At 43.2% G+C, this 24,056-nt stretch overlaps 1 protein-coding gene across 4 annotated transcripts in view; it reads left to right on the top strand.

Annotated features, from left to right (window-relative positions):
* CD109 (CD109 molecule) overlaps positions 1–24,056 on the top strand; it is a 138,011-nt gene that overhangs the window by 17,074 nt on the left and 96,881 nt on the right. Inside the window, exons 1-3 of one of the 4 annotated variants that reach the window (XM_033428620.2) lie at positions 3,377–3,521; positions 5,421–5,593; positions 23,507–23,535. Coding sequence is in view for 2 of the 4 variants with exons in the window: in XM_012533104.3 (XP_012388558.2) it covers positions 4,059–4,132; positions 5,421–5,593; positions 23,507–23,535 (276 nt within the window). In the remaining 2 variants the exon portion in view is untranslated. Of the gene's footprint in view, positions 1–3,376; positions 3,522–3,808; positions 4,133–5,420; positions 5,594–23,506; positions 23,536–24,056 lie in introns of those variants that run through there. The other 3 variants (XM_012533104.3, XM_049695428.1, XM_033428617.2) reach the window with 3 other exon arrangements.

Raw genomic sequence — 24,056 nt, 5'->3', positions numbered from 1 at the left:
TCTGAAAACATTTTAATTCTATTGTCATTCTTGTTTGATAATTTGGTTGGACAGAGAATTCTAATTTTAAATTTTGGACACTCATACAGAAAGTTAAGGACAAGCCTTGTTATTATTATTCCTAGTTAATTTCAGTATCATTCCTTGTCTTCCAGTGGACAGGGGTTTCCTCCTCTGTTCTGGGTAAAAAAGATTCTGGTGTTCTGTGCAGGACTCTGTCTAAATAGGTCTCAAATAGATGATAAATTTAAGTAGACGTTCATTTCATACATAATATTTCTGAAATTTTATACAGTTTGAATGTGTAAAAAATCAAACAACAGACTTGAGGTTACGGACTGTGCTCTAAATCAGCAAGTAATGTTTCTCTCAATGCTTCTCCCAAAACCAGCCTCACTGATCTGAGAACAGAGGGTGGAAAAGAGGCACGAATAACGTTCAAAGATACTTGAGGGATTTTATATACTCTTTTGCAGACAGGGTAAGTTTGTTTTCCGTTAGATGAGGGATAATTGCATCATGTTGGGGAAAGCATGATTTTTCTGTTTTTTGTTGATGTTAAGTATGGTTAAAAGGGGTATATAGAGAGGCCTAGTTGATGACGCATGGACTTTGGTAGCTTTGTACTGTGCCGACTTATCTAAGATGAAGCTAGATTTCCTAGAATTCCCCTCCCTGTATAGTTATGAGTTAGTGTTGGCCACAAGAGATACTTTATATGAATTTGGAAGCCAGCAGTGAAACCGAAGTCATATTTTTCACTCTCTGAAGGTCAGTGCAGGGCTCTAGGCATTGGCCACTAGCCCAGATTTCTGCTGCTGTGTTAGTTGACTTGTGGGTGTGGGGCGGCAGTGGGTCTCGTAGCCCCTCCAGTTCTCAGGGCATCTCCTCCTTGAGCTTTTCTGAATGCTGGGCTAAGCGCATATGCAGCCGGCTTCTCCTGCAGGTTGCCCATGACGTCCGAGTTGGAGGTGTTAATAGAGACATGGGTTCCATGTCTCTTGCCCTCATGCTTCCTTGTCCTGGTCCACATGTAGCTTTTCTGCCCTGGCTGTCTTAGAGTGACTTAGACTCAACGCTAGGTGCAGAGTCAATGGCTGCTCCCACAATCGCATAGGATCTATCTCCTACAGATTCCTCTTTTCTCAATGAACCACACCCTAAGACATGTCCAGAAGGGACACAGGAACAGTGTAGGGTTCTTATGCCAAAGGCCATTCAGTTTTCATAGGGGGAACATACATAATTTTTTTGTATCAAAACTCATGAATTTTATTCCAAAGAGTTTCTAAGATGCTCCCTTAAAGACTACTTGCTAAAACAATATCATTTTTATTGTTTTCTTTTTAAAAGAAAAATTATTATATATATGTTCATTGTAGAAAACTTGGCAAATCCAGGTAATTACCTGCATACTGATAACATTTTGCTGAATACCCTTCCAGTTTTCCTTCAATGCATATATCTATGATGTATATGTATACATAAACACAATTTATTTTTATAAAAATGGAATCATTTAAATTCTGTTTTATAAAAGACTCCCCCCAACAGCATCAGGAATATTTATCTTTAGATAATTAAATAGTCTCCAAAACAAACAAAATAATAAAGTCTCCAATTCAAGAACGTAATTTTAAATTGCTTCACAGTATTCTGTTGCATAGGCATACCATAATTTATTTAACCCCATCTCTTATTGTTACTATCAGACAACTTTAAGTTTTTCTTACTTAAAAAAAAAAATCTAGGAAGAAGATTTTTTTTTTTTTTTTTTTTTTGCGGTACGCGGGCCTCTCACTGTTGTGGCCTCTCCCGTTGCGGAGCACAGGCTCCGCGGCCATGGCTCATGGGCCCAGCCGCTCCGCGGCATGTGGGATCCTCCCAGACGGGGGCACGAACCCGTGTCCCCTGCATCGGCAGGCGGACTCTCAACCACTGTGCCACCAGGGAAGCCCAGAAGGTTTTTTTATTAATCCTTTTAAGCAGTTTTACTGAGTGGCTACTCTGTGCCTCATCTCTGTGCAAATCTACATGGTTAAGTTTTTCTTGTGTATTGCGAGAAGGAAGGCATAAACAGGGAGGCTGCATCAATTTAAAATCTGCACAGATGTCATTTTACGAAACAACTAGGTGGTTCTAAACCTTTCTAGAAGACTTCTTGGAATGCAACATTATCAACTAATCTTTTGGAGTGCTTTTTACATTTTCCTGCCTCTAGAATAAACCTGAATTTATTGATCCATCTTACGAAGTGAAGCTTGGAAAGAATTTTCTCCAGGTTTCCAACTTCCTTTTCTCATCAAAGAGAGAGTTTACCTGTAGACCCTCTGTGGCCCACAGTATGTTGAAATGAGGCAGAATTTCAGTCCCTATCCCGGACCTGCTGAATCAGCATCTGCATTTCACTGTGATTCTCATACACATTAGAGTTGGAGAAGCACTGATTTAGACTTTGACAGAGCCCACACTTGACCCTGAACAACAGAGGTGAGGAGACCAGACAGGCAGTAACAGCTGTGTCAGGGACACAGGATGTGAACCCAAAGACCCACTTGGACCCTTTTCACTTTACCCAAGCCCTGCCTGCACAGGAAGTCGGCCACTAAAGATAGGAGTGCGGAGGAGACAGGAGGACATAGGGACGTCTCCTAGCTGTTCAGCAGGGTGAAAAAGGGTGGAACAGGAAAGGGAGGAAAGCGAGTTCCTGGACTCCAAAACCACAGTTGGTCTAGGTGCTACTTTCCCCCTTATTTAGCACATAGCTTTGTGAGGAGACACCCTTGGCTGACCTCTTTTCTTTTTGCATTTTGTCCCGTATTAAAATGTGACCATCCAAAACTTTTCTCCATGAATTAGAAACTCTAAGTTGTTAGGGACTGAATGTGCCTGTTTTCCAACAGTTGCTGGCAGTTCCCTGCTTTTATGGTGTAGCCATGGTGAAACCTGAGTCATCTGAACATGGTGACAGCACCAAGCAGTGGGGAAGGAGCTACAGACAAGCCAGGACACAGGAGCTGGAGCTCAGCAACTGCTGGGCCCCCTGGGCCACTGGTCTTCCTAAGGATAGGAGAGCCACCCGAATTCTAACGTGCTTACACAAATTGCTCCAGGCTTCACAGTGCTAATGAATATCTTCTGTAGCAGAAGTGCTTAGCGATAGCCCACAGTATAAAGCATCTCCCCCGACAGTTGTTTCTCAGAGTTCTGAGGAGCAACACCTAACTTCCGCATGTGCCAGAATTTTCTTCCTCTTCTTCTTCTTCTTTTTTTTTTTTTTTTGCGGTACGCGGGCCTCTCACTGTTGCGGCCTCTCACGTTGCGGAGCACAGGCTCCGGACGCGTAGGCTCAGTGGCCGTGGCTCACGGGCCTAGCCGCTCCGCGGCACGTGGGCTCTTCGCGGACCGGAGCACGAACCCGTGTCCCCTGCATCGGCAGGCAGACTCTCAACCACTGCGCCACCAGGGAAGTCCATTCCTTTTCTTTTTTTAAACGGAGAAACCACATTTTTCCTGGAGAGGTAAACGATATACGTGAGTTTTTGTTTCAAGGGAAAGAAGTTTTTCTCTTGTGCCTATTCATTCGTATATATTGAACAACTACCAGAAAATACACCCGTTTGGCGTGTGTGTGTGCGTGTTTGCCGTTTCTCTAAAATTCTGACTCATCGTCTGGACGACAATGACTGATTTTTTTCCACCTCACAAGGTTGCTATGAACGTCTCCGTACAAGGATGGGCCTGCTCATGCACCCCGGGCACGGGCGGTACAGCACTAGCATAAACAGCCCGAGGAACCGGGTGGCCAGGGCAGCAGGTCTGCCGCCCGGGGTTTGCGGTGCGGCCCGGGGCGCCGAGCAGCGCCATTGCGATGCGGCGGGAGGGGTGGAGCCGCCGCGTCCCGGCTCAATGTAGAGCCCTCGCTCCGCTCGCAGGCGCGCCCAGTGCAAACTGCTAAGCCTGGAGTCGGGGAGATCCGGGAGGAGGTGGAAGGCCACACCCCGCGCTGCCCGCGAATTTCCTCCGGAGCCCGCGGTCGCCGGGCAGACGCCGCGGAGATGCGGGGCCCGCGGCTCGGGACCGCCGCCCGCCTCTTCTGCGTGTGGAGCGCGGCGCTGGCCGCCGCCCCCCGGTAGGAGCGCGGGACGGCGGGCGCGGGGCGGCGGGCGCGGGGCGGCGGCGATCCCCAGCCGGACCCCGGCCTGGAGATTTGATCATGCATCGCTTCCCCTCGGTTCTTCGCGGGACAGTTGCTCTCTCCACCCGCGAGGTTGTTTAAGCGCCTCTGGCCGTAACTGCTTTCGAAAGACAGCATTTTATTTTTAGTCCACGTTGCCTCTGCGTTCTTCTCAACTTTTAGCTCCCAAATAATGTGCCTTCTTCTTTTAAAGACATATATATATATATTTTTCTAAACAAGATGCCTCAACTTTGGCAATGACAAGGTGTGACCGAGGTAGCTGAAGTATGGGTTTAGGTGCAGACATCGTGGGAAGATAACGAGTGAGACACCTAAGTAGTGGAAAGCACTCCCTCGCTTCCCCCCAGAGGTTTTTGCCCTTGAGCCCTAATCCCTAGCTTGGGCAGGGAAAGTGCTGTTTCAGCGATTTTTATGCTCTGCTCTACCTGGAAATGTCAGCACTGATAGTTTAATTTCAGATGGTATATTTTAATCAGTGGTGTTGATTAGATGATGTTTTCTTGGGTAGATGCCCAAACATAAAGGTTTCAATAAGAAACAAGCAAAATCCGTGTGTGTGTGTGTGTGTGTGTGTGTGTGTGTGTGTGTGTCTTTAAGCCAAGAACAAAAAATTACGCTGGGATGATGTCTTCTGTAAAGGAGAAGTTTAGAGGCTAGTATTGATACTTTGCCAATAACTTCTGCGTGTCCCAGTGTAAGCCATCCTGCGCTATTTGTGGTTTATAAAATGGAAATAATAACACAGGCCGGTCCTCTAACAGTGCATGGATTACCGCATTAAAATTGATTTATGGGAATGTATCAATAAAACATGATAAATATAATGAACACTGCTGTATGTTATATATGAAAGTTATGAAGAGAGTAAATCCTTAGAGTTCTGACCACAAGGAAAAATATGTATTTTTTCTATTTCTTTAATTTTGTATCTATATGAGATGTTGAATGTTCACTAAACTTATTGTGATAATCATCTCATGATGCATGAAAGTCAAATCAATTATATCTCAATAAAACTGGATAAAAAATGGATTTATGGGGATTATTGTTGTTTCAATAGCATTTCAGTGCAGTTGCTAAATGGAGCAGTGAGGCAATATTAATTGGAACAGTTGCAACTGGCACAGTATAGGGAGCCTATGAAATTTGAGGATCTCAAAAGAATGGAGATGTGAGGGTAAGAAACTTTGTTTTTCCCTTGTTGTTGGGAACTCTTTAGGCCCAAGTTTCTGGTGACAGCCCCTGGGATCATCAGACCTGGGGGAAATGTGACCATTGGGGTGGAGCTTCTGGAACACAGCCCCTCACAGGTCACTGTGAAGGCGGAGCTGGTCAAGATAGCCGCGAACCTTGCTGTCTCTGTCCTGGAAGCAGAAGGAGTCTTTGAAAAAGGTAAGATAACAGCAGAGTCTTAACTCATCTGCAGTAATAATTGGAGTATGTTAATAAAGCCACGTGCTATGTGATGTAGTGGAGAAGCCCTGCATTTTCAGTGGCTTACACAATACCCTTTTATTTCTTACTCATGTGGAGTCCAAAATGATGTTCCTGGGATGCTCTTCCAGGTGGAGATTGTGAGGCCCAGGTTCCTTCCCCTTTGTGGCTCTGTCGTCACCAGTACGTGGCTTCCAATCTGAAGGGGAAGAGCGTGGAGTGTCTCCTGTGGGAGGTCTTTATGGGCCAGGCCTGGACGTGGCTCATATCATTCCTCCCTCCTCTGATGGCCACGTTTAGCTGCACAGGAGGCTGGGCACGTAGGACAGTGTGTGCCCAGAAGAGGAAATGGGCGTAGTTAACAGTCTGGCACAAAACCATATTTACGTATGGTTTATGCAAACCAGGTATGACCATATTTATTGGGTGCAGAGGATTTTACTAAGTAGGCCTGTGGGTAGGAAAAGAAGAAGTTAAAATCTAGTTTTATGGAATATTTTTTAGTTTTTTAAGTAACAGGAAAAAAAAGAAAAATAATGTAAAAGAAGTCGGAGCCATTTGTAAAAGAACCCACATATCTTGTTTTAAATTTGGGTTCTAACCAGGCCCAGGATTAAATTGGGTCAGTGAATGTCTTCTTTTTCAATACTAAGGGCAGAATAATTTGGGGGGTAAATAGTTAAATAGGTAAACTTTCTTTCACATTAAAATGAACATTTAATTTTTTCTAATTGAAAGAGTAATGTATACTCAGTGCGAGCAACCTGGCAAATACTGGAAGTAAAGGGAATAAACCAAAATCCTACCTGTAATCCTACCACCCAACTGTAAACACTGTTAACTAGAAGCATGTTTAGATGTTTAGTCAGAGGCCAGCAATTGAGGCATAACTTCCTATAATGTTGAGTTATCCTTTAAAAGAATCATTTGAGGGCACAAAATGAAGGGTGGATGAGATTCCACAGTAGCTCATTATGTAAATGTTTATCCTTTACCAGCATAGAGAAATTAACACCGTCATGAAATGAGATAAAATCAAAGTTTATCTACATCCGAGGTTCTTTCTCCGTTGGGAAGTTGACTGACTGGGTGGGTAAGTTTGGAGTCAGGAAGAGGTGATGTGTGCAGGGGCCAGGCCACTTTGTCTTTCACAGGAGTAGTGTCAGGAAAGCGGGAGGCCTTGTTTCCCTGGAGAAGCAATGCAGTTAGCGCTTAAGATCTGAGACTGAGTCTTAGCACTAGCTGTGTGATCTTGGGCAGGTTACTTAAATGCTCTGAGCTTCAATTTCCTCATCTATAAAACGGGGATAATGTACTTCCCAGGGCAGTTGTAAAGTTAAAATCAGTATCTAGTACCTATTAGGCACTCAATAAACAGTAGCTGTTAATATTGTAAATAGGAATACTATTGAAGAAGATGCAGGAAGCATCATTTCCTTTTTACATGGGGGCAGATCTCTTACTTTTATTATTGAACTATTTATTCTGAAAATGAATGAATCTTTGTCTTGTGATAATGGCTAAAGAAACTATTGAAATACTAAGTCACAGCAGACCACACTTAAGGTAGTTCCACATTCATTATTTATTCATTAAGAATTATCATTTTGGCTCTACTAGTGTGACAGTTTTACTACAATGCAAAGGTCCAGAATAACAAGGATGATCTTGATAAATACTTGGGCTTTGCTCGGACATTTGCGTGTGCTTATTCTAGAATTTCTCCTTTGTTGTCTTTTCTGCAGTCTCCTCCGTCAGTCTTGTTTCTTTTTTTCTGCAAATAGTACGAACACTGAGGTGCTTGTTACTGTGGCGTGGTTTTAAACTTTATTCTTAGATTTTTCCTTTGGGAGGAAAGTTCGTCATGCTTTTGGGTAAGGCTGAAGTGGGTCGGACGACACTATCCTGGGAGCTTAATGGATCTTTGAAAAAGAAAGAGAGAAAATGCACTACTTTCAGGGGCTGTTTTGGACACAGTTGACATACAGTTTCATTGAAAATACCATTGCAACCCTTCTCCCTCTTTCAAAGGAGAATGTTAACTTTGTTATCAGGGGCTGTGGGTCATTGTTCTCAGAGCAGATGCTTCCTGTAAAGTTAGGACTTAAGGACCAAGACATTTCTCCCTCCCTGTCCTTACATCCTTTGCTTTATCTGATTTCTCCAGGTGTAACAATATGTAGATAAAGGAGGACTTTCTAAATTAGTGGGGTCTGGAGCTTCCTAGGATTCACTTTTTCCTTGCCACATAAACACAGGCAAATAAATACGTTTTAGGTCTGATTATTTCATCATTTTCTTATGATGGACTCCAAGAGGTCCTGCCAAGGAAAGATTGGTTTTAATAAAGGTCTGCCTGCTAGCAGAGCTGGGTAAGGAGGGGGATTGTTTCTGAGTGGCTGTTTCTAGCAGTCCTGCTGTTCTTAGAAATTCCTGGGGCAGGGCGGTGTTTCACCATAACCAGAATGCATTTCTAGCTTAATTTGTGTCAGAAATAGTAATAGCTAAAGCATTAGAATTGCAGCATATACCTTCCTTAATAAAGGCAGAAAAGTATGGCTTGTCCTCAAGGAAAAGTTCATTTATTTGTTTGGCAGATATGGGAAAAATTTTGTTTACATTCCAGTCCTTGAGGCCAGTAGCATGGATTGCATGACAGTTAGTTTATTCATGTTTAAATATATTAATTTTATATTTATTGGGATCAATTAATTTTTATTTATTTATTTTTGGGTGAACAATAGCCCTTGAGAAAAAGTGTTTCTGATAAACTTTGAGGAGTTCCCTAAGGGTATGTTAATGCGTTTTTAGTGGTGACATTCAGATATTGAAGTGTACTTGTCATTGTTACAAACACCACTCTCATCCTCCTCTATGGTGAATAGAACTAGGTTCCTAATCTTATCTTCTGTTGTACAGAAGAGTTAGTTAAGTAAATGTAATTGATAAAATTCAGCAGGTAGTAATTACCAGAGAAGATGGAGCATCTATTGGCATTTGAAATTAAGTCAGACTGTCTGTTGGTTGGAGAATGAGTCTGTCCCCTTATTTCTTAGCTTCCTGGCGTTTACCTCTTCCTTTACTGTGATGGTGCCCTGGAGTTCCATGCCAAATCAAGAAAAAAAGTGAAGAACATTGGAATTCACAGGTCATAAATGAGAGCTATCTTCTCATCTTTTTTTTTTTTTTGCGGTACGCGGGCCTCTCCCACTGCGGAGCACAGGCTCCGGACGCGCAGGCTCAGTGGCCATGGCTCTACGGGCCCAGCCGCTCCGCGGCATGTGGGATCTTCCCGGACCGGGGCACGAACCCATGTCCCCTGCATCGGCAGGCGGACTCTCAACTACTGCGCCACCAGGGAAGCCCTCTTCTTATCTTTTAAAGCGTGTGAAGGAATTGAATCATTTCTGATATCCTGGAAACCATAATTTCTGCTTTATTTCCCAATCTCTTTTTACAATTTGAAATGTTCATTTGTAAACTTTCATTGTTTTTCCTGAATGAAATGTACTTCAAATAATAAAGAATACACCCCTTTCCTCCACTGATGAATTCTTTGTCGCTGGTTTCACATATACCTGATACAAGATAAAAACCTAAGGAACCACCATACTGTTCTCCATAGTGGCTGCACCAATTTACATTCCCACCAGCAGTGCAGGAAGGTTTCCTTTTCTCCACACCCTCTCCAGCATTTATTGCTTGTAGACTTTTTGATAGCACAGGGAACTCTGCTCAACATTCTGTAATAACTTAAGTGGGGAAAGAATTTGAAAAAGAATAGATACCTGTATACGTATAACTGAGTCACTTGGCTGTACACCTGAAACTAACACAACGTTGTTAATCAACAATACTTCAATATATTTTTTGATGATGGCCATTCTGACTGCTGTGAGGTGATACCTCATTGTAGTTTTGATTTGCATTTCAATATAATATAAAAAAAATAAAATTTCTCCCCCCCACCCCCGGCAAAAAGAACAAAAGAAAAAAACCTAAACAGAAAATCTCAGCTGCAAACTTGGGTGCAAGGCAGGGCGTCTCCTGGCCTGGAGGCTCTTCTTATTTATTTATGGCGTCGAGCCTGCTTCCATCTTCCCACTGAAGGGTCTGGGTGAGTTGAACTCTATGTGTATGTCTGTATCCTTTAATAACTTGCCTTTTCTTCTTGCCCTAATATCTTGGAGAGCTAATGGGGTGTTTACCTTCTATTCTTTAAGAATGAAACATTCTTCTTTGTCTTTATTGTCTTTTTAGCTCTCTCCCATTGACTATGGGGTGCTTTATTTTCTATCTCGATTCAGTAAGGATGGGAAGTCAGTATTTTATAATTGGAAATATTAGCTGAAGAACTTAAAAAACTCATCCAATTCCGTTTGGATGGCTTTCTGGTGGAAACAAAGCTCCTGACATACATTTCATGGCTTGTAGATCAAAATCAGTAACTGGTTTTCATGAGTGTAGATGAATTAGTATGCTCTGTGTGCAGGTCTCCCAGGGAAGGTTTGCACGGGCAGCTGTGCCAGTAGAGCTCATTTGGAACCTGCAGTGACATGAGAATTATTTTTAAAGGGTGTGGGTTCTTCTTTCACATGTCTTTGGTACTGTGTGTAGTATATATTAGTAAGAAGGTGGGACCTGAGGATAAAGGACCAGAGTGTAGTCACGATGAGCGTGGGCTCTGAAGCCAGGCTACCTGATGCCCTTCCATCAGTGGTTGTGTGTCTGTGGGCTGTCACCTTCTCACCAGGCTTCAGTTTAATCATCTGAAGAGCAGTGGTTTCCGCCTTGTACAATTATACGGTTAATGTGAGGGTGAAATGAGGTAACGTTTAAAGCACTTAAACACATAGGACTTACTCAAGAAATTGGTACCTATTGTCATTAGAAGATGATGGCAACAGTTATGTCAGAGGCAATTCTTAGTCACCTGTTGGGATGATCTTGAACTGGGGACTCTATAAAAGGCACCTCACTAGGAGGGGATGGGAAGGAACGTAACATATTAAATATTGAGTTTCCTTATAGTGCCAGGGACTTTATGCACAATTTTTAACTTCAATAACCCTTGGAGGAATGCACTATTATCTTCATTTTAGAGATAAGAAAACTGAGGCTAAGAGAGAATAGTTTTCCTGGGATAACACATTAAATGGTATAGCCTGAATGTGAAGTCGGTTCTGTTGGTACTGATGGTTCTGAAGTTGAAGGTTTTCCACTGCCTGAAAGAGCATGAAATACTTTTTGTTTGCGATATTGATGCAGTGTGGTATCAATCTTCCTTGAAAATCATTTTCTCGTTTGCTTGTGGTAGTTCAGAGCTGGATCTCATGAAATCTAATCTGGATCTGAGAGTTGCAAGTTGCAATGCCAACTCTCCTCCTAATTTAGTTTGGGCTTCGTAGAATTTTGGAGCTGGTCGGGGTCTCAGAGATAAGCCAAATCAATCAGCTAGTTTATGGCTGAGGAGACAGAGGGGTGGTGTCTGGTGACTTGCCCAGGGTGAAACGCCTTTTGGTGGTAGAGCTGGAAACATCACAGGCGCCCACGTTTGCAGCCGAAGCTACTTCCGTGATACTCTAGGAAACTCTCCCAACATATGGGGAACTCTGTGTGAGACTTAGGGTATATTTGCGAATGTTGCTTTATCTGATACGGAAGAAAATAAGGCTAACTAAGGAGTTTAGAAATGCTTACCTGCGTTTTTGTGCCAGTTTCTTGTTTCAGCTCAAGGTGGAGTTGCTCTTTATGGACTAATGGTTCTGCAAGGGGTGGGAGTGGGTGGCTAGGCACCTCAGATCTTTTCTAAAACTAAATTCTGCTGCTGTGTTTCTCAAAATGTGAGTCATATTTATTCAAAATGCAGATTCATGGTCACCCTATCAAGACATGGGTGAGGTCTGGGAATCTAAACTTTATTTTAAGCAGTCATCACAAGTGATTCTCAGCTGTGTTACAGTGAGAACAACTGCCCTTCGGTTAGAAGGATTCTCATGGATTGTTCCGACCAAGTACCGGAAAACCTGAGGGTGAGAGGCAAGCCTTGGCAAGTTCTGTGATGATTCAAGGCAGCTGAAGGTCCCGCCCAGATTTCTGTATTTGCCTTTCAAGTGGCCCCTAGCTCTAAACGTTGGTGTTAATGTAAAGCAGTGGAGAAACAGGTCTTGGGGCTTGACTATCAATCAGTGATGGAGTGAAGTTGAAAGTGAACAGACTGATTCTTTAAACTCCAAGCTAAACACGTACCGCTGCTCTTCTAAAGGGGAATGAGTCACTGAGGGCTTGTGGTGGGAGCAGAAATCAGATCCTGTAAGAATCTGGGCGGGGTTGCTGTTTGATCCATTATGTTGTTAAGAAGGATTTACAATGCTGGAATGCCTTGTTTCCCGGATGACGTTTCCCTCCATTAATTTATTATTTATTGATTATTTGCGGTACGTGACACGTGAATGAATGGGGGGTGTGACAGAAGAGGAAGGAAGGCATTAGAGAAGGTTCAGAGGTTTCAGAAGGATAAGTATAATGTTAAAAGTGCAGAGGCTGGAGAGTTTTTATTTCTTGTTTGTGGCGAAAATTCAGTGTGGTTGGTAAATAGTGCTGCTTTTGTGTGACCCTGTGCCTGGTACCGTTACCTTTTACACCCAGAGCTGTACAGATGTCCATTCATGAGTGGTCCACCTCTGCTGATGTATTTGGCATTTTGTGGGAACAGTTACTTCACATACGAGAGAAGGGAAGGGTGTGCCAGAGGAAAAGAGCCCAGGGCTGGGAGTGGCAGACATAAGGAGACAGAGCTTCGTGTGTGTGTGTGTGTGTGTGTGTGTGTGTGTGTGTGTGTGTGTGTGTTTTCTGAAAAGATGTTACATTCTGCTTTAGATGTAAGTGTGGGGAGACACCCAGGTGGAGATACGCAGCAGAGAAGTTTGAAATTGTAACTAGGGGTAGAGTTGAAGGCGTTGTTTTCATAGAGGCAGACAGTATTCGAAGTCTTGGTGGGAAGGCGTGGGATGTACAGGAGGCAGCGCTTATGGAAAGAACAAGCCTGATGACAGGAGCTTGTGAGGAGGGAAAGAAGTCAGTGAAGCTCCTGGCCCGTGAGCAACCGAAGCAAGGATGGATTGGAGACGCTGAGACGTCTCAGAAGCCAAGGGAAGGAAGAAGACCAAGAAGTTAGGTCTTAACAGTATGTAGTGTCCCAGAAGGTCAGAGAAGAGAAGAGGACAGGAAAAAGGGCACTGGAGATCCTCAACTGAATGGTTTTCAGTTGATTGTTGGGAGCCAAGTTTTCAGTAATAAATAGGTGGTGAGGAAATATAATCAGAAAGTGTAGACCACTCTTTTCAAATTTTTATTTATTTTATTTTATTGTATTTATTTTATTTTATTTTTTGTGGTACGCGGGCCTCTCACTGTTGTGGCCTCTCCCGTTGCGGAGCACAGGCTCCGGACGCTCAGGCTCAGCGGCCATGGCTCACGGGCCCAGCCGCTCCGCGGCATGTGGGATCTTCCCGGACCGGGGCACGAACCCCTGTCCCCTGCATTGGCAGGCGGACTCTCAACCACTGCGCCACCAGGGAAGCCCGACCACTCTTTTTTTAAAAAAATTACTGCAGTAGCCTCCTAGGTTATCTTTTTTTTTTTCTCCCTACACTTATGGCTTTATAGTCTATTCTCAATCCAATGGCCAGAAAACATAGGCCAGATTTTGTCACTCCCCATCTCAGTATCAGCCAATGGCCTTCCGATGACCTGTGACCCCTACGCGATCTAGCTCCCTTTGATCTCGTTTCACACGACTCCCACCTCACTCCGCAGCCTCTCTGGACTTCATGCAGGTCCTACAACACACCAAGCATGCTCCCATCTCAGGGCCTTTGCATTTACTCATCTCTCTACCTCTAATGCACTCTGCCAGATGTCTTCACGACTCAGCTGCTTCACGTTTTGATTCAAATATCACCTTTGCAGTAGACCACTCTGTAGAAGTTTCACGGGTGAAAGGAGAGAGGTGGATTGTCTCTTAAAAAACACAGTAGAGGGCTTCCCTGGTGGCGCAGTGGTTGAGAGTCCGCCTGCCGGTGCAGGGGACGTGGGTTCATGCCCCGGTCCGGGAAGATCCCACATGCCGCGGAGCGGCTGGGCCCGTGAGCCATGGCCGCTGAGCCTGCGCGTCCGGAGCCTGTGCTCCGCAACGGGAGAGGCCACAGCAGTGAGAGACCTGCGTACGGCAAAAAAACAAAAAACGAAAAACAAAACACAGTAGAGAGGTAAAAGGGTTGATGCAAAGGGGAGGGGTGGATAATTCAGGGTAAGAAGAGAATCAGGTTCGAGAGCACGGGTGAGTGGATTATCGTTAAAAAGTACTTTTTCCTCTGATGTAAGAAGAAACAGAAGAGAAAGAAATATTTTGAAGTCTGAACTTGAGATGAATAAAATTGAAATATGATTTTAGAAAACCTTGCTATAGTTTCCTCTAAATTGTGCAGATCTGTCATCTCTTTGTAGGAAGTGGGGATAAACATTAAAAGCAGTGGCTCACTGGGGACAGAAACAGAATTGGAGATATTCCCTGGTGCTGCGCTAAGCTGGGTCCCTGCTGGATTGTGGGCTATTGGGATGCAAGGGCTGACACCCGTACTGGCATCAGGGGAGGGCACACAGGAGAGCGGGGAAGAGAAAGGGGCTTTTCATGGTGGACGTATGCCTCACTTGAAGCTTGAGGGGATGGGGTAGAGGCATTTTATTATCACTGTGGTTGTAAGTGTGAATAAGAAGTGGAGTTGTAACTCATCACATCTTGGTCTGGGCTAATAGGACCTCATACCAAAGGTACAGTGACAGAACTGGAGGAGTGGAAATTGTGGGGGTCCTCTGTCCCTTCTAGTCTTCACTTCCCTTAGGAAAACCCCATGACCTGACTTTCTTCCTTTGCAAGAGTGAGGGTGAAACTGATCAAAGAAGATTTGGTGGAGGCAGTGGAGTAGGGAGGTGGTGGGCAGGTCTGTGGGTCTTTAGTTCTGAAGAAGTGATTCATGAATTAAAATCTGAAAACCAGAGTGGTAAAGCGCTTAGAAATAAACAGGGAGGAAGGTGTTTTAAGAGCACCTGGTAGGGCTTCCCTGGTGGCGCAGTGGTTGAGAGTCCGCCTGCCGATGCAGGGGACATGGATTCGTGCCCCGGTCTGGGAGGATCCCACATGCCGCGGAGCAGCTGGGCCCGTGAGCCGTAGCCACTGAGCCTGCGCATCTGGAGCCTGTGCTCCGCAACGGGAGAGGCCACAGTGGTGAGAGGCCCGCGTACCAAGAGCACCTGGTAGCTTCTTTTGGCAGGACAACGTCAGGAGTTTACATTTATGAAAATGTAGCTGGCAGAAACGATTTAGTATTATAAATTTAAATTTCACTGAAATACGTGTTACATCTCCTCAGGAAGAGAGGCACCAAATTGTATATGACACAATACTGGTGGCGTAAATGTTTGGTGACCACACAGAGTTCCTGTCCTTCTGTTCTTTACGAGGAAGCAAAGCAGATTTCATTTCATGTGCCAGCTCAACTTGATTGTAGAGGCTGCTCGGAGTGCTGTGTTGACGGTTTCAGGTCAAGTGTGGGTTTACTGAAATAGTGGTTGGATTAGCTGTGTCTGCCATGCATGGGAACGGGGAGTGTGGAATGAATGCTGCAAAGGAGCCTATTGCGTTGAAGACGGATGGTCCCCTGGAGGGCTACATAGGTGCTTGAGGCAATAACAACATGGATAAGAGAAAATATGGAAGAGTGGGTGTGTCCAGATACCAACGTGAGAGTGTAGTAAGCTACAGAAACGAGACAGGAGGGAGTATGAGGTTTTTGGGACTGGTGTTTTAGAAGGAATTAGCTGGGTCTGTCCTGTACAGTTTGGGAGACTCTGAAGCCGCATTGGAACTGGGCCCTTAGCACTACTTCTTACTACCTATGTGGCCTTGGGCAGGTCGTTCATCTCATCTAGTCTCAGTGTCTTCATCTGCATAAAAGCAACAATAATAGTACGGACCTCAGAACACTGTTGTGAGGATTAAACGAGACAGTGCTTTAGAGCTGCACTGTCCAATATGGTAACCACATGTGGTTTTTGAGCACTTGACATGTGGCTCGTACATCTTAAGATGGGCCGTGAGTATAAAATACACACTGGATTTTGAATACTTTTACTGCCAAAAAATGCGGCGAAACCCAATAATTGTTTTATATTGATTACAAATTTTATGGTAATATTTTAGATATATGGGATTAAATAAAATGTTATTAAAATTAATGTCACCCATTTCTTTTTCCTTTTTTTTTTAAATGTTTTATTCTTTTTCCTTTTGTAATGTACTGCTTTAGGATGTTTACCGTGGTGCCTAGCACACAGTAAACACTTGGGAATGTCAGCTATGTTATACCGCGCGTCTCCCAGCATCACACACAGCCCTGATGCCTCCCTCCCGAGCGCAAGCCTGTGGCATGAGGCTAGGTGTCTGTGTTTTAGCTTTTTTTTTTTTTTTTAGTGCCATGTGTCTCTATTGATGGCTCTTTGATTCTGACTGGAGTGGGCCTTCAACCTTACTCCTCATACCTTGAGGAAGGAGGATGTCTTCCCCAAAAGAGCCCCATACCACAGGGGTCGGTAAACTGTTTCCATAAAGGGCCAGATGGTCGACACGGTAGGTTTTGCTGGCCTGTGGTCTTGGGTGCAGCTACTCGGCCATTGTAGCGTGAAAGCAGCCATAGATGGTGCATAACGAAGGAGCGTGCTCGTGCACCGACAGAAATTTATCTATGGACCCTGAATTTGGAGTTCGTATAATTTCCACGTGTCACAAAATATTATTCTTTTTAGTTTTCCCAGCTATTTAAAACCATTTTTAGTTCATGAACTGTACGAAAACAGGCATGGGCCAGACTTGGCCTGTGGGCTGCAGATTCCTGACCCTGCCATAATAAATGCCATGTACATTTAGCGGCCCAGAGCCTGGCTTGATTGGTTTTTCCTATGTATAGAACCTAACATTTAGTTTATTTATTTTTATTTTTATTTATTTTTTGCTGTACGTGGGCCTCTCACTGCTGTGGCCTCTCCCGTTGCGGAGCACAGGCTCCAGACACGCAGGCTCAGCGACCATGGCTCACGGGCCCAGCCGCTTCGCGGCATGTAGGCACGAACCTGTGTCCCCCGCATCAGCAGGCGGACTCCCAACCACTGCGCCACCAGGGAAGCCCTAACATTTAGTTTATATTGTACCATTTTATTTATTTTACTTTTAGTGGGTTTTCATTTGACCTATTTTATACTCAGTGGTCTAAATGGAACAAAACATTTTTTATGAAACTGTTATTTATTGAGATATTTGTAAGCAAGGGGAAGCAGGAGAGAAAAAACTTAAAGGAGTGTGTAGGGACCAAAGGAAACTTTTTTGTTTTGTTTTGTTTGAAATACTTGTGTTTTCTGTATGGATTGAATTCACTGAAGAGTTCCTTGGCTTAAAAATGACATTAAACCACGAAGCAGAAACCTATTTTAAGGTTTTGTCTTCCATGGATCTGTGGTGGAAACCCCATTTCCCACTTTCTCCATCTGTGATCAAAGAAAATGCTGAATAATGAGGGTATTGATGAAAGAATATTTAATAACTTGGTAAAGAGGTCAAAATTTTTAGTTGCAAAAGTGATGTCCTTAAGTTCATTATTGTACATTACTGAACAGCAGAGAGCTGCCAAAAGTAATTAACCAGTAAATACTAAGTCAGGTACATGTATGGTGGAAAATCCTTTTTTTTCCCAATAGAGAATACTTCTGGACCTAGTTGGATTTCCAATTACACACTCTCCTTCCCTTCAGGGATTTTCTGCAGAGCTGTCTGGTGAGCACAGATGTCAGAAGAGGCAGCATATGGCATTATGGAGTGTGTTTAAAAAGTTAAGGAAAGGTTAGTTTTTGTGTATGCTTATTACACAATTTAAAAATAGCTTTGACTCTATTTGTAAATCAAATGACGGCCAGCTCTCAGGCCTGTGCCAAGTGTGAAGCTTTAAAACAAGGTTTCTTTTGAGTGGCTTTGGTGGCATTGGGAAGGAGAAAGCACTGCAGGAATTTTAAGATCTACTTTCTCTGGTTATACACAAAAATGATCTGAGTTTTACAGAGATTATATACAGTGAACATTGAGAAGGACTTCACAGAACAGAGTGCATCTTTAGTCAGTGATTAAGAATGCCGTGCAGCATTTTAAGAGGTGGTGACTATTTCCCTTGTCTGCATAGAGCCCGGAGCTCCGGCAAAAGGGAGAAAACAATGTTCACAACAATTTGCAAATACAATCTATTTCATCCTCAACCTAGCAACCACAGAGAAAGAGATGACTATTTCTCATCTGCACTCCTACCACCCTGCCCCCGATTTTATATTTTGGTGCCGTAAATTACTGCTAGAATGTTAGGACGTTCAAATAAGACTTTACTAAGTGCCTAGGAAATTCCAAGCTGCCCTTGTCAATTTAGAGGGAAGACAAGTTGCAAAAAATCTCAAGTACTTCAAGTCAACCTTTTAATAAGGACACATGAGACAAGTGAGCGGACTTTAAATTGGATCTCTCTGCACATCCTTTGAGTCACTCCTGAATCCAGCAAGAATTAGGGGTTTGTGGGAGCCTCTGTGCTCCTGCACCCTAGCTTCTGGGGGCAGCTGTGTGTTTCTTGGGTCTGTGATGGACACGGTCACATGTCAGAGCAGTGAGACCCAGGCATGCAGTCTACCCCCTCTTCCAATTTCTCTTTAATGAGAAAACCCCTCAAAGCTTTGACTCTATGAAGAGTCCCATTAAAAACAGAAGTTCTGTGAATGGGATTTCCTGCACTTCACATCTGGGTAGCTGGCTTTGAACCGCTGAAATGCTCGCCCTTCAGTTGATCAACCTACTAGGTTTATTTGGATTGGAGACTCGAAGCTGTTTTTTACTTTCTCCTTGCTTAGTGTCACTTAGATAAAAATAAATTACGCCCCCTTCCCCAAAACACACACAGACTCACAGACAGACACACACAGAGAGACACACAGACACACACGCAGACACACACACGCAGACACGCGCACACACACACGCAGCCTTTAGTCTGTGAGATTGCCGGTGATGGGAGGTAGCCAGTGTGTCAGGCCCAAAGGAAGCACATTGTTTCCTCCAGTCACTGGGCTGAGAAAATAGTCAAGCCCGATGGTTTATCCTAAAGTCACGAAAAATCAGTGGCTCTCAATAATCGAGGGCGCTGTTTTGCTGGGGCCCAGCTCCCTGCAGTTTAGTATTTCTGATTTTATTCCACTGTGGGACGTTGTGGTGGGTACCATGCTGTACCACCCGGAACCAGCCTGTCGGGGACGAAGACTCATTCCCTGAAGCTGCTGGGAAGGTTGCAGCCCACCGCCCTCCAAGCCAGCTTCCTGGGGGCTGCACCGCTAGGGAGACTCACCCTGCCCCAGGGGAACTCCTCCTTGGGTGGAGGTCCAGCCCCTCCCCACCACTCAGGACAAGTCTCAGGGGTCAGCGCTGCTTCTGAGGGCGCCCTGTGGACGCGGCTTGAGCCTGTGTTGAGGCTCTTGCCCTCCCCTCATCCCCAGTCCCGCCTCTGCATCCCTCCCCTTCTCTAGGTGCTGGTCCCAGGCTCTCGCCCTGTGCTTGAATCACCGTGTCCGAGTTGGCTTCCCAGGGAACCCGACCTCAGACACGTGTGGTTCTTGTTTCCTTTGAAGATGGGTTTTTCCGATCTCGAAATTAGCTTCAAACGTATGAAAACGGTGTAGTGTGAAGGACTGATAAAAAGAGTTAAGAAATTTTCTAGCTTTTATATCCTTTCCAGAAGTTCTTGTATAACACGAATTGTTTCAATGAGCTCCACCATTGCAGCGCCTATAGTGTAACTGAGGGCTGGGAGAAACATTGTGGAAGAAGGATCTAGGTTCTGGTGATGACTAACATAGAGCTGAGGAGAGCCCGGAGTCCAAGGGGATTGCGACGTTGAACCTGTGTGACTGAGGCAATAAGGGTGTCAACATACACAAAGAGGCTACACAGGCTGTGCAACTTTATAATAATCAAAGGTGGGTAGAATGCAAGAACAAAAGTACAGCTGCCGTTCTTCTACTGAGAGGCAGTGGCTTAGAATCTTAGCTCCGTTACTTCTTTCCTGTGTGACCCTGGGGAAGTCACTTAATATCTCTGTGATTCAGGTTCTCATTTGTAAAATAAGGATAATAATACTTAATATTGCTAGTTAATCTTTTTTATTTCAAACGTGTTCCAGTTATCTTTTGCTGTGAACGAACCTCCCAACACTTAGTAGCTTCAAACAGCAATGGTTTATTATTTCTTACGGGTCTCACTCAGTCCACTTGTGCACACAAGTTTGATGATTATTCGCCTGAATCAGTTATTACCATTATTGTTGTGGAATTTTCTAATTCCATGATTCCTTATACATTTATTTATTGGAATTCTATGGTAAAGAATAACTTTTTCTGAATATATATGTAGAAATGAATCTGTTTGCTGTACAGCAGAAACTAACACAACATTGTAAATAAACTATACTTCAATAAAATAAATTAAAAATTGTAAAAAAAACCCCTTTTTCTTCTCCTTCATTTAGTCATCTATTAAATTATATATCAGCACACACTCATACTCTTATTTTATTCAGTAGGTTATAATCCATTATTTATTTGAATGTTCAAGTTATCTGACCATTATCATAATAATGTTCAACTTGAACGTTCAAATAATTAAAAATATTTTTTTCAGATTTCCCATATTTTCCCTGTCCACATGCATGGATAGCCTTCCCTATTATCAACATCACCCACAAGAATGGCACATTTTTTTTTTTTTAACCAAGGATGAACCTGCAATGTTGCATCATAATCACCCAAAGTTCATAGTTCATGTGAGGGTTCACTCTAGGTGTTGTGAATTCTGTGGGTTCTGATGAATGTGTCGTGACATATGTCCGTCATCATAATATCATACAGAGTATTTTCACTGCCCTAAAATTACCCTATGTTCTGCCTGTCAGAGGTCCGTTGACAGTATTTATAGGGTCTATTTCTGGGCTGTCTATTCTGTTCCATAGATATATTTGTCTATTCTTTTGCCAGTATCACATGGTCTTGATTACTGTAGCTTTATAGTAAGTCTTGAAGTCAGGTAGCATTATTCTTCCAACTTTGTTCTCCTTCAGTATTACGTTAGCTATTCTGGGTCTTTTGCTTCTCCAGGTAAACTTTAGAATCAGTTTGTTGACATCCATGAAATAACTTGCTGGGATTTTGATTAGGATTTAGGATTGCATTGAATCTAAAGATCAAGTTGCGAAGAACTGATGTCTTGACAACTAAGTTTCTCTATTTATGAACATTGAATATCTCTCCATTTATTTAGCTCTTTGATTTCACTTGTCAGAGTTTTGTAGTTTTCCTCATCTAGATCTTGTACACGTTTTGTTAGATTTATGCCTGTTTCTTTTTTTTTGGTGCTAATGTAAGTGGACCTTGTAATTTAACTTCAGGTTCCACTTGTTCATTGTTGGTATACAGTGACCATAATATTTTTAGTTGAGAAGACACTCTGTCCACAAGTGCTGAGCTACCTGGTAAAATCAGAGAAAATTCTGATGTGTGGAGGGTATTCTCAATTTCAATTTTTTCCCATATTGAACTGTTTATGTGTTTCATCCCAAATATTTTGCAGGGTCTGCCTATGCCTCTTCTCAACAAATATTTTTACAAGACAGAACTTGTTAGTTGTCTCTACTTATGGTTCTTTTGAGTGTTTCATCAAGTTTAGTTGCTGCATCATTATGGGGCTTCTCAATTTCCCTTCAATTCAGTATAGAATATGCCTCTCCCATTAAAAGCAAGAACTTAATGAACAGAAGTTTCTTCCCACAAATGGAGATGTTCTCAAAGCATGACTATACAATTTCAAAGTTAAATCTTGTGCAGGTTAAACCCATCTCATATTAATATTTTGCTAAACCAAAAAAAGATCCGGGACAGATACTCAATTAGAATGTGGGGATAACAGTGTGACCCAGACCATTCTGGTGAGGGCTCGCCTGTCTAAAAGGCCTTTTGTGGTCTGGTCCAGCCTCATCTCTACTGCCTCTCCTGCCTCTGGTCGTGTCTCACACAGCTCTTCTCTTCAGTAGACTCCATGCCTTTGCACTTGTTGCTGCTCTGCCTGGAAACTGGTCCCCTCCATTCTCACCTGGCTCGTTTTTCCTTATCCTACAGCCCTAGACTGCATCATTTCCTCTAGGCGCCTCCCGTGGCCCCTCTGACGTGCCCTCCCCCGCCCCTATTGCAGCCGTTCCGTGTGGACCTATATCTGTTCAATTGTTCTGCCTCCTTCACCTTTTCAAGACATTCTTTGTCCTGTGTCCTAATTATTGAAGAGCGCTGCTCCTTGCTTCCTAGGGTGACAGCTATTAGATCAACTGATCTGTGCTGTGTGATCAGTGACTCGATGAGTTGCTTATCTGCTTCTGAGAACATACTTGTAGTTCACCGAGGCCCCTTGGGGCAGTGGTCAAAGTGGGGTGCACACATCTGGGAGTCACAAGACCATTTATAAGGGAGTAGGTAGAAAATATACTAACTTTTATTTCCATTATTTTATTGAGAAAAACTAAGAAAGTCAGGTTTTCTAATATTTATATTTTGGTTGAGAAAGTACATGTATATAACTTTATACATCTAACTTGAGGTGGTACCGTGCACCAAATATTCGTATCGATTGAGTACTCCATCATAAACATCTGAAGCCCACTGCCGTAGAGGCACACTGACATGCCAGTGGGTGACGCTTCAGGCTTTTTGGCAGTGTAATGACATATTTATCCTACGTGCCAGCCACTGTTCTGTACCGTTTACAGGGACTGGCTTACTTATTCCTTACAGCCACCTTGTGTGATTGCCTTCATTTTGTGGGTGAAAAAATTGAACCTGGAGAATCAGGTAACATGTTCAAGGACAGGACTAGTATGTGGCTGATTTGGGATAGAACCTATGTGGTCTGATTGCAGAGGCCACTCGCTTCACCCCCGCTCCATACTGTACCTGTCTGTTCCCATGGGGTGGGCACATGTGGCCTCCAGGAGGAGAGGGACCATGTCTGTCTTGTTCACTGTGGTACCCTTATAAGTATTTCTTCAATGAATGAAGGAACCGAGGGCCTGTCACCACCTCTGAATTCATGTCCCTTAAATGGGAACTTTGAATAAGTACTCTTTTATTTTTAACTTGAAACATTTTTTCCCTTGCAATAAATAGAGTTGATGAGAAATTGGCATGGGTTAAATTAGCAGTCTTTTTTAGGAACTTACATGAAAAATGTCTGCATCATTTTAATACTAATGGTCAGTTATGAGTCCCAGCTCACCCCTGATGTGACTAATGCCTTCCTTTTTCCCCTTTATCATGAGTGTATGAGAAATGAACCTTAGAAATGAACCTCAGCTTCCCTCTGTACACTGTATGGAGTGTCCCTCAAACATGTACAGCCTTAAAAGGGTAACAAGAGCAGTAGCAACATGGAAAAGAGAAGCAGAACGTAACTAATTTCTTGGGAGAGGTTTACCCACTGATCGCCTTTTAAGTCTTAATTCTTTGGCACAGGGATACGTAATAATCTCTCAGGTGTTCTGGGATTTAATAAAATTGTTTAGGTTTGGCTAAATAAGTTTGTGATTCTGTAAGTCTGATTCCCTCTACATCTGAAAGAGTATTAAGAGAGTGTTACAAGTTTTGTGTTATATCACTGTATTTAAATTATGACTGTTTTCTTCCCCGTTTTCCTTTTAGGCTCTTTCAAGACACTTACTCTTCCACCCGTAAGTATTTATTAAAAAATTTGGTTTCAGAAATATACATTACGTCCGTGAAATAAATGAATTAGTATTTTATTGGCTTTTATATTAATTTACATTCCTTGTGAGTTTGATGGAGTTCAGTTCCACCTTCAGATTGTTTAAGAATAATATTACTTCAGGGAGCTTGGATATTAGCCTCTTCAAACTCACAGTGGAGATTTTCCTCTCGTAAAATGGAGAACTTCACTGAGGGGGACTGGCCTGGACTGTTAACATAGGTACCTGGGCGGGTTTGGTCCCTCTTCTGCCTTAACAAGCCTCCCACTCTTGGGTGTGTACTTAATGCTCCATCCCAGTTTCTTTGTCCTGGAAAAGGGCAGTGCTTCACTGAGCTGAACTGTACCCCGAGGCAAAATAAAACAACAGTAATTGATACTGACCCTGTCTTTGTTTAAAATTTTGATCTTTTGTTTCGTAATTTAATTTTTGCATCACCTTTGCTATTTAAAACTATTGAAAATATTCAAAAACTTTAACTGTTG

This window comes from Orcinus orca, chromosome 12, assembly GCF_937001465.1.
Source record: "Orcinus orca chromosome 12, mOrcOrc1.1, whole genome shotgun sequence".
NCBI lineage: Eukaryota > Metazoa > Chordata > Mammalia > Artiodactyla > Delphinidae > Orcinus > Orcinus orca.
Note: the sequence above shows the minus strand (reverse complement) of the source record. Positions and strands in the feature narration are given on the sequence as shown.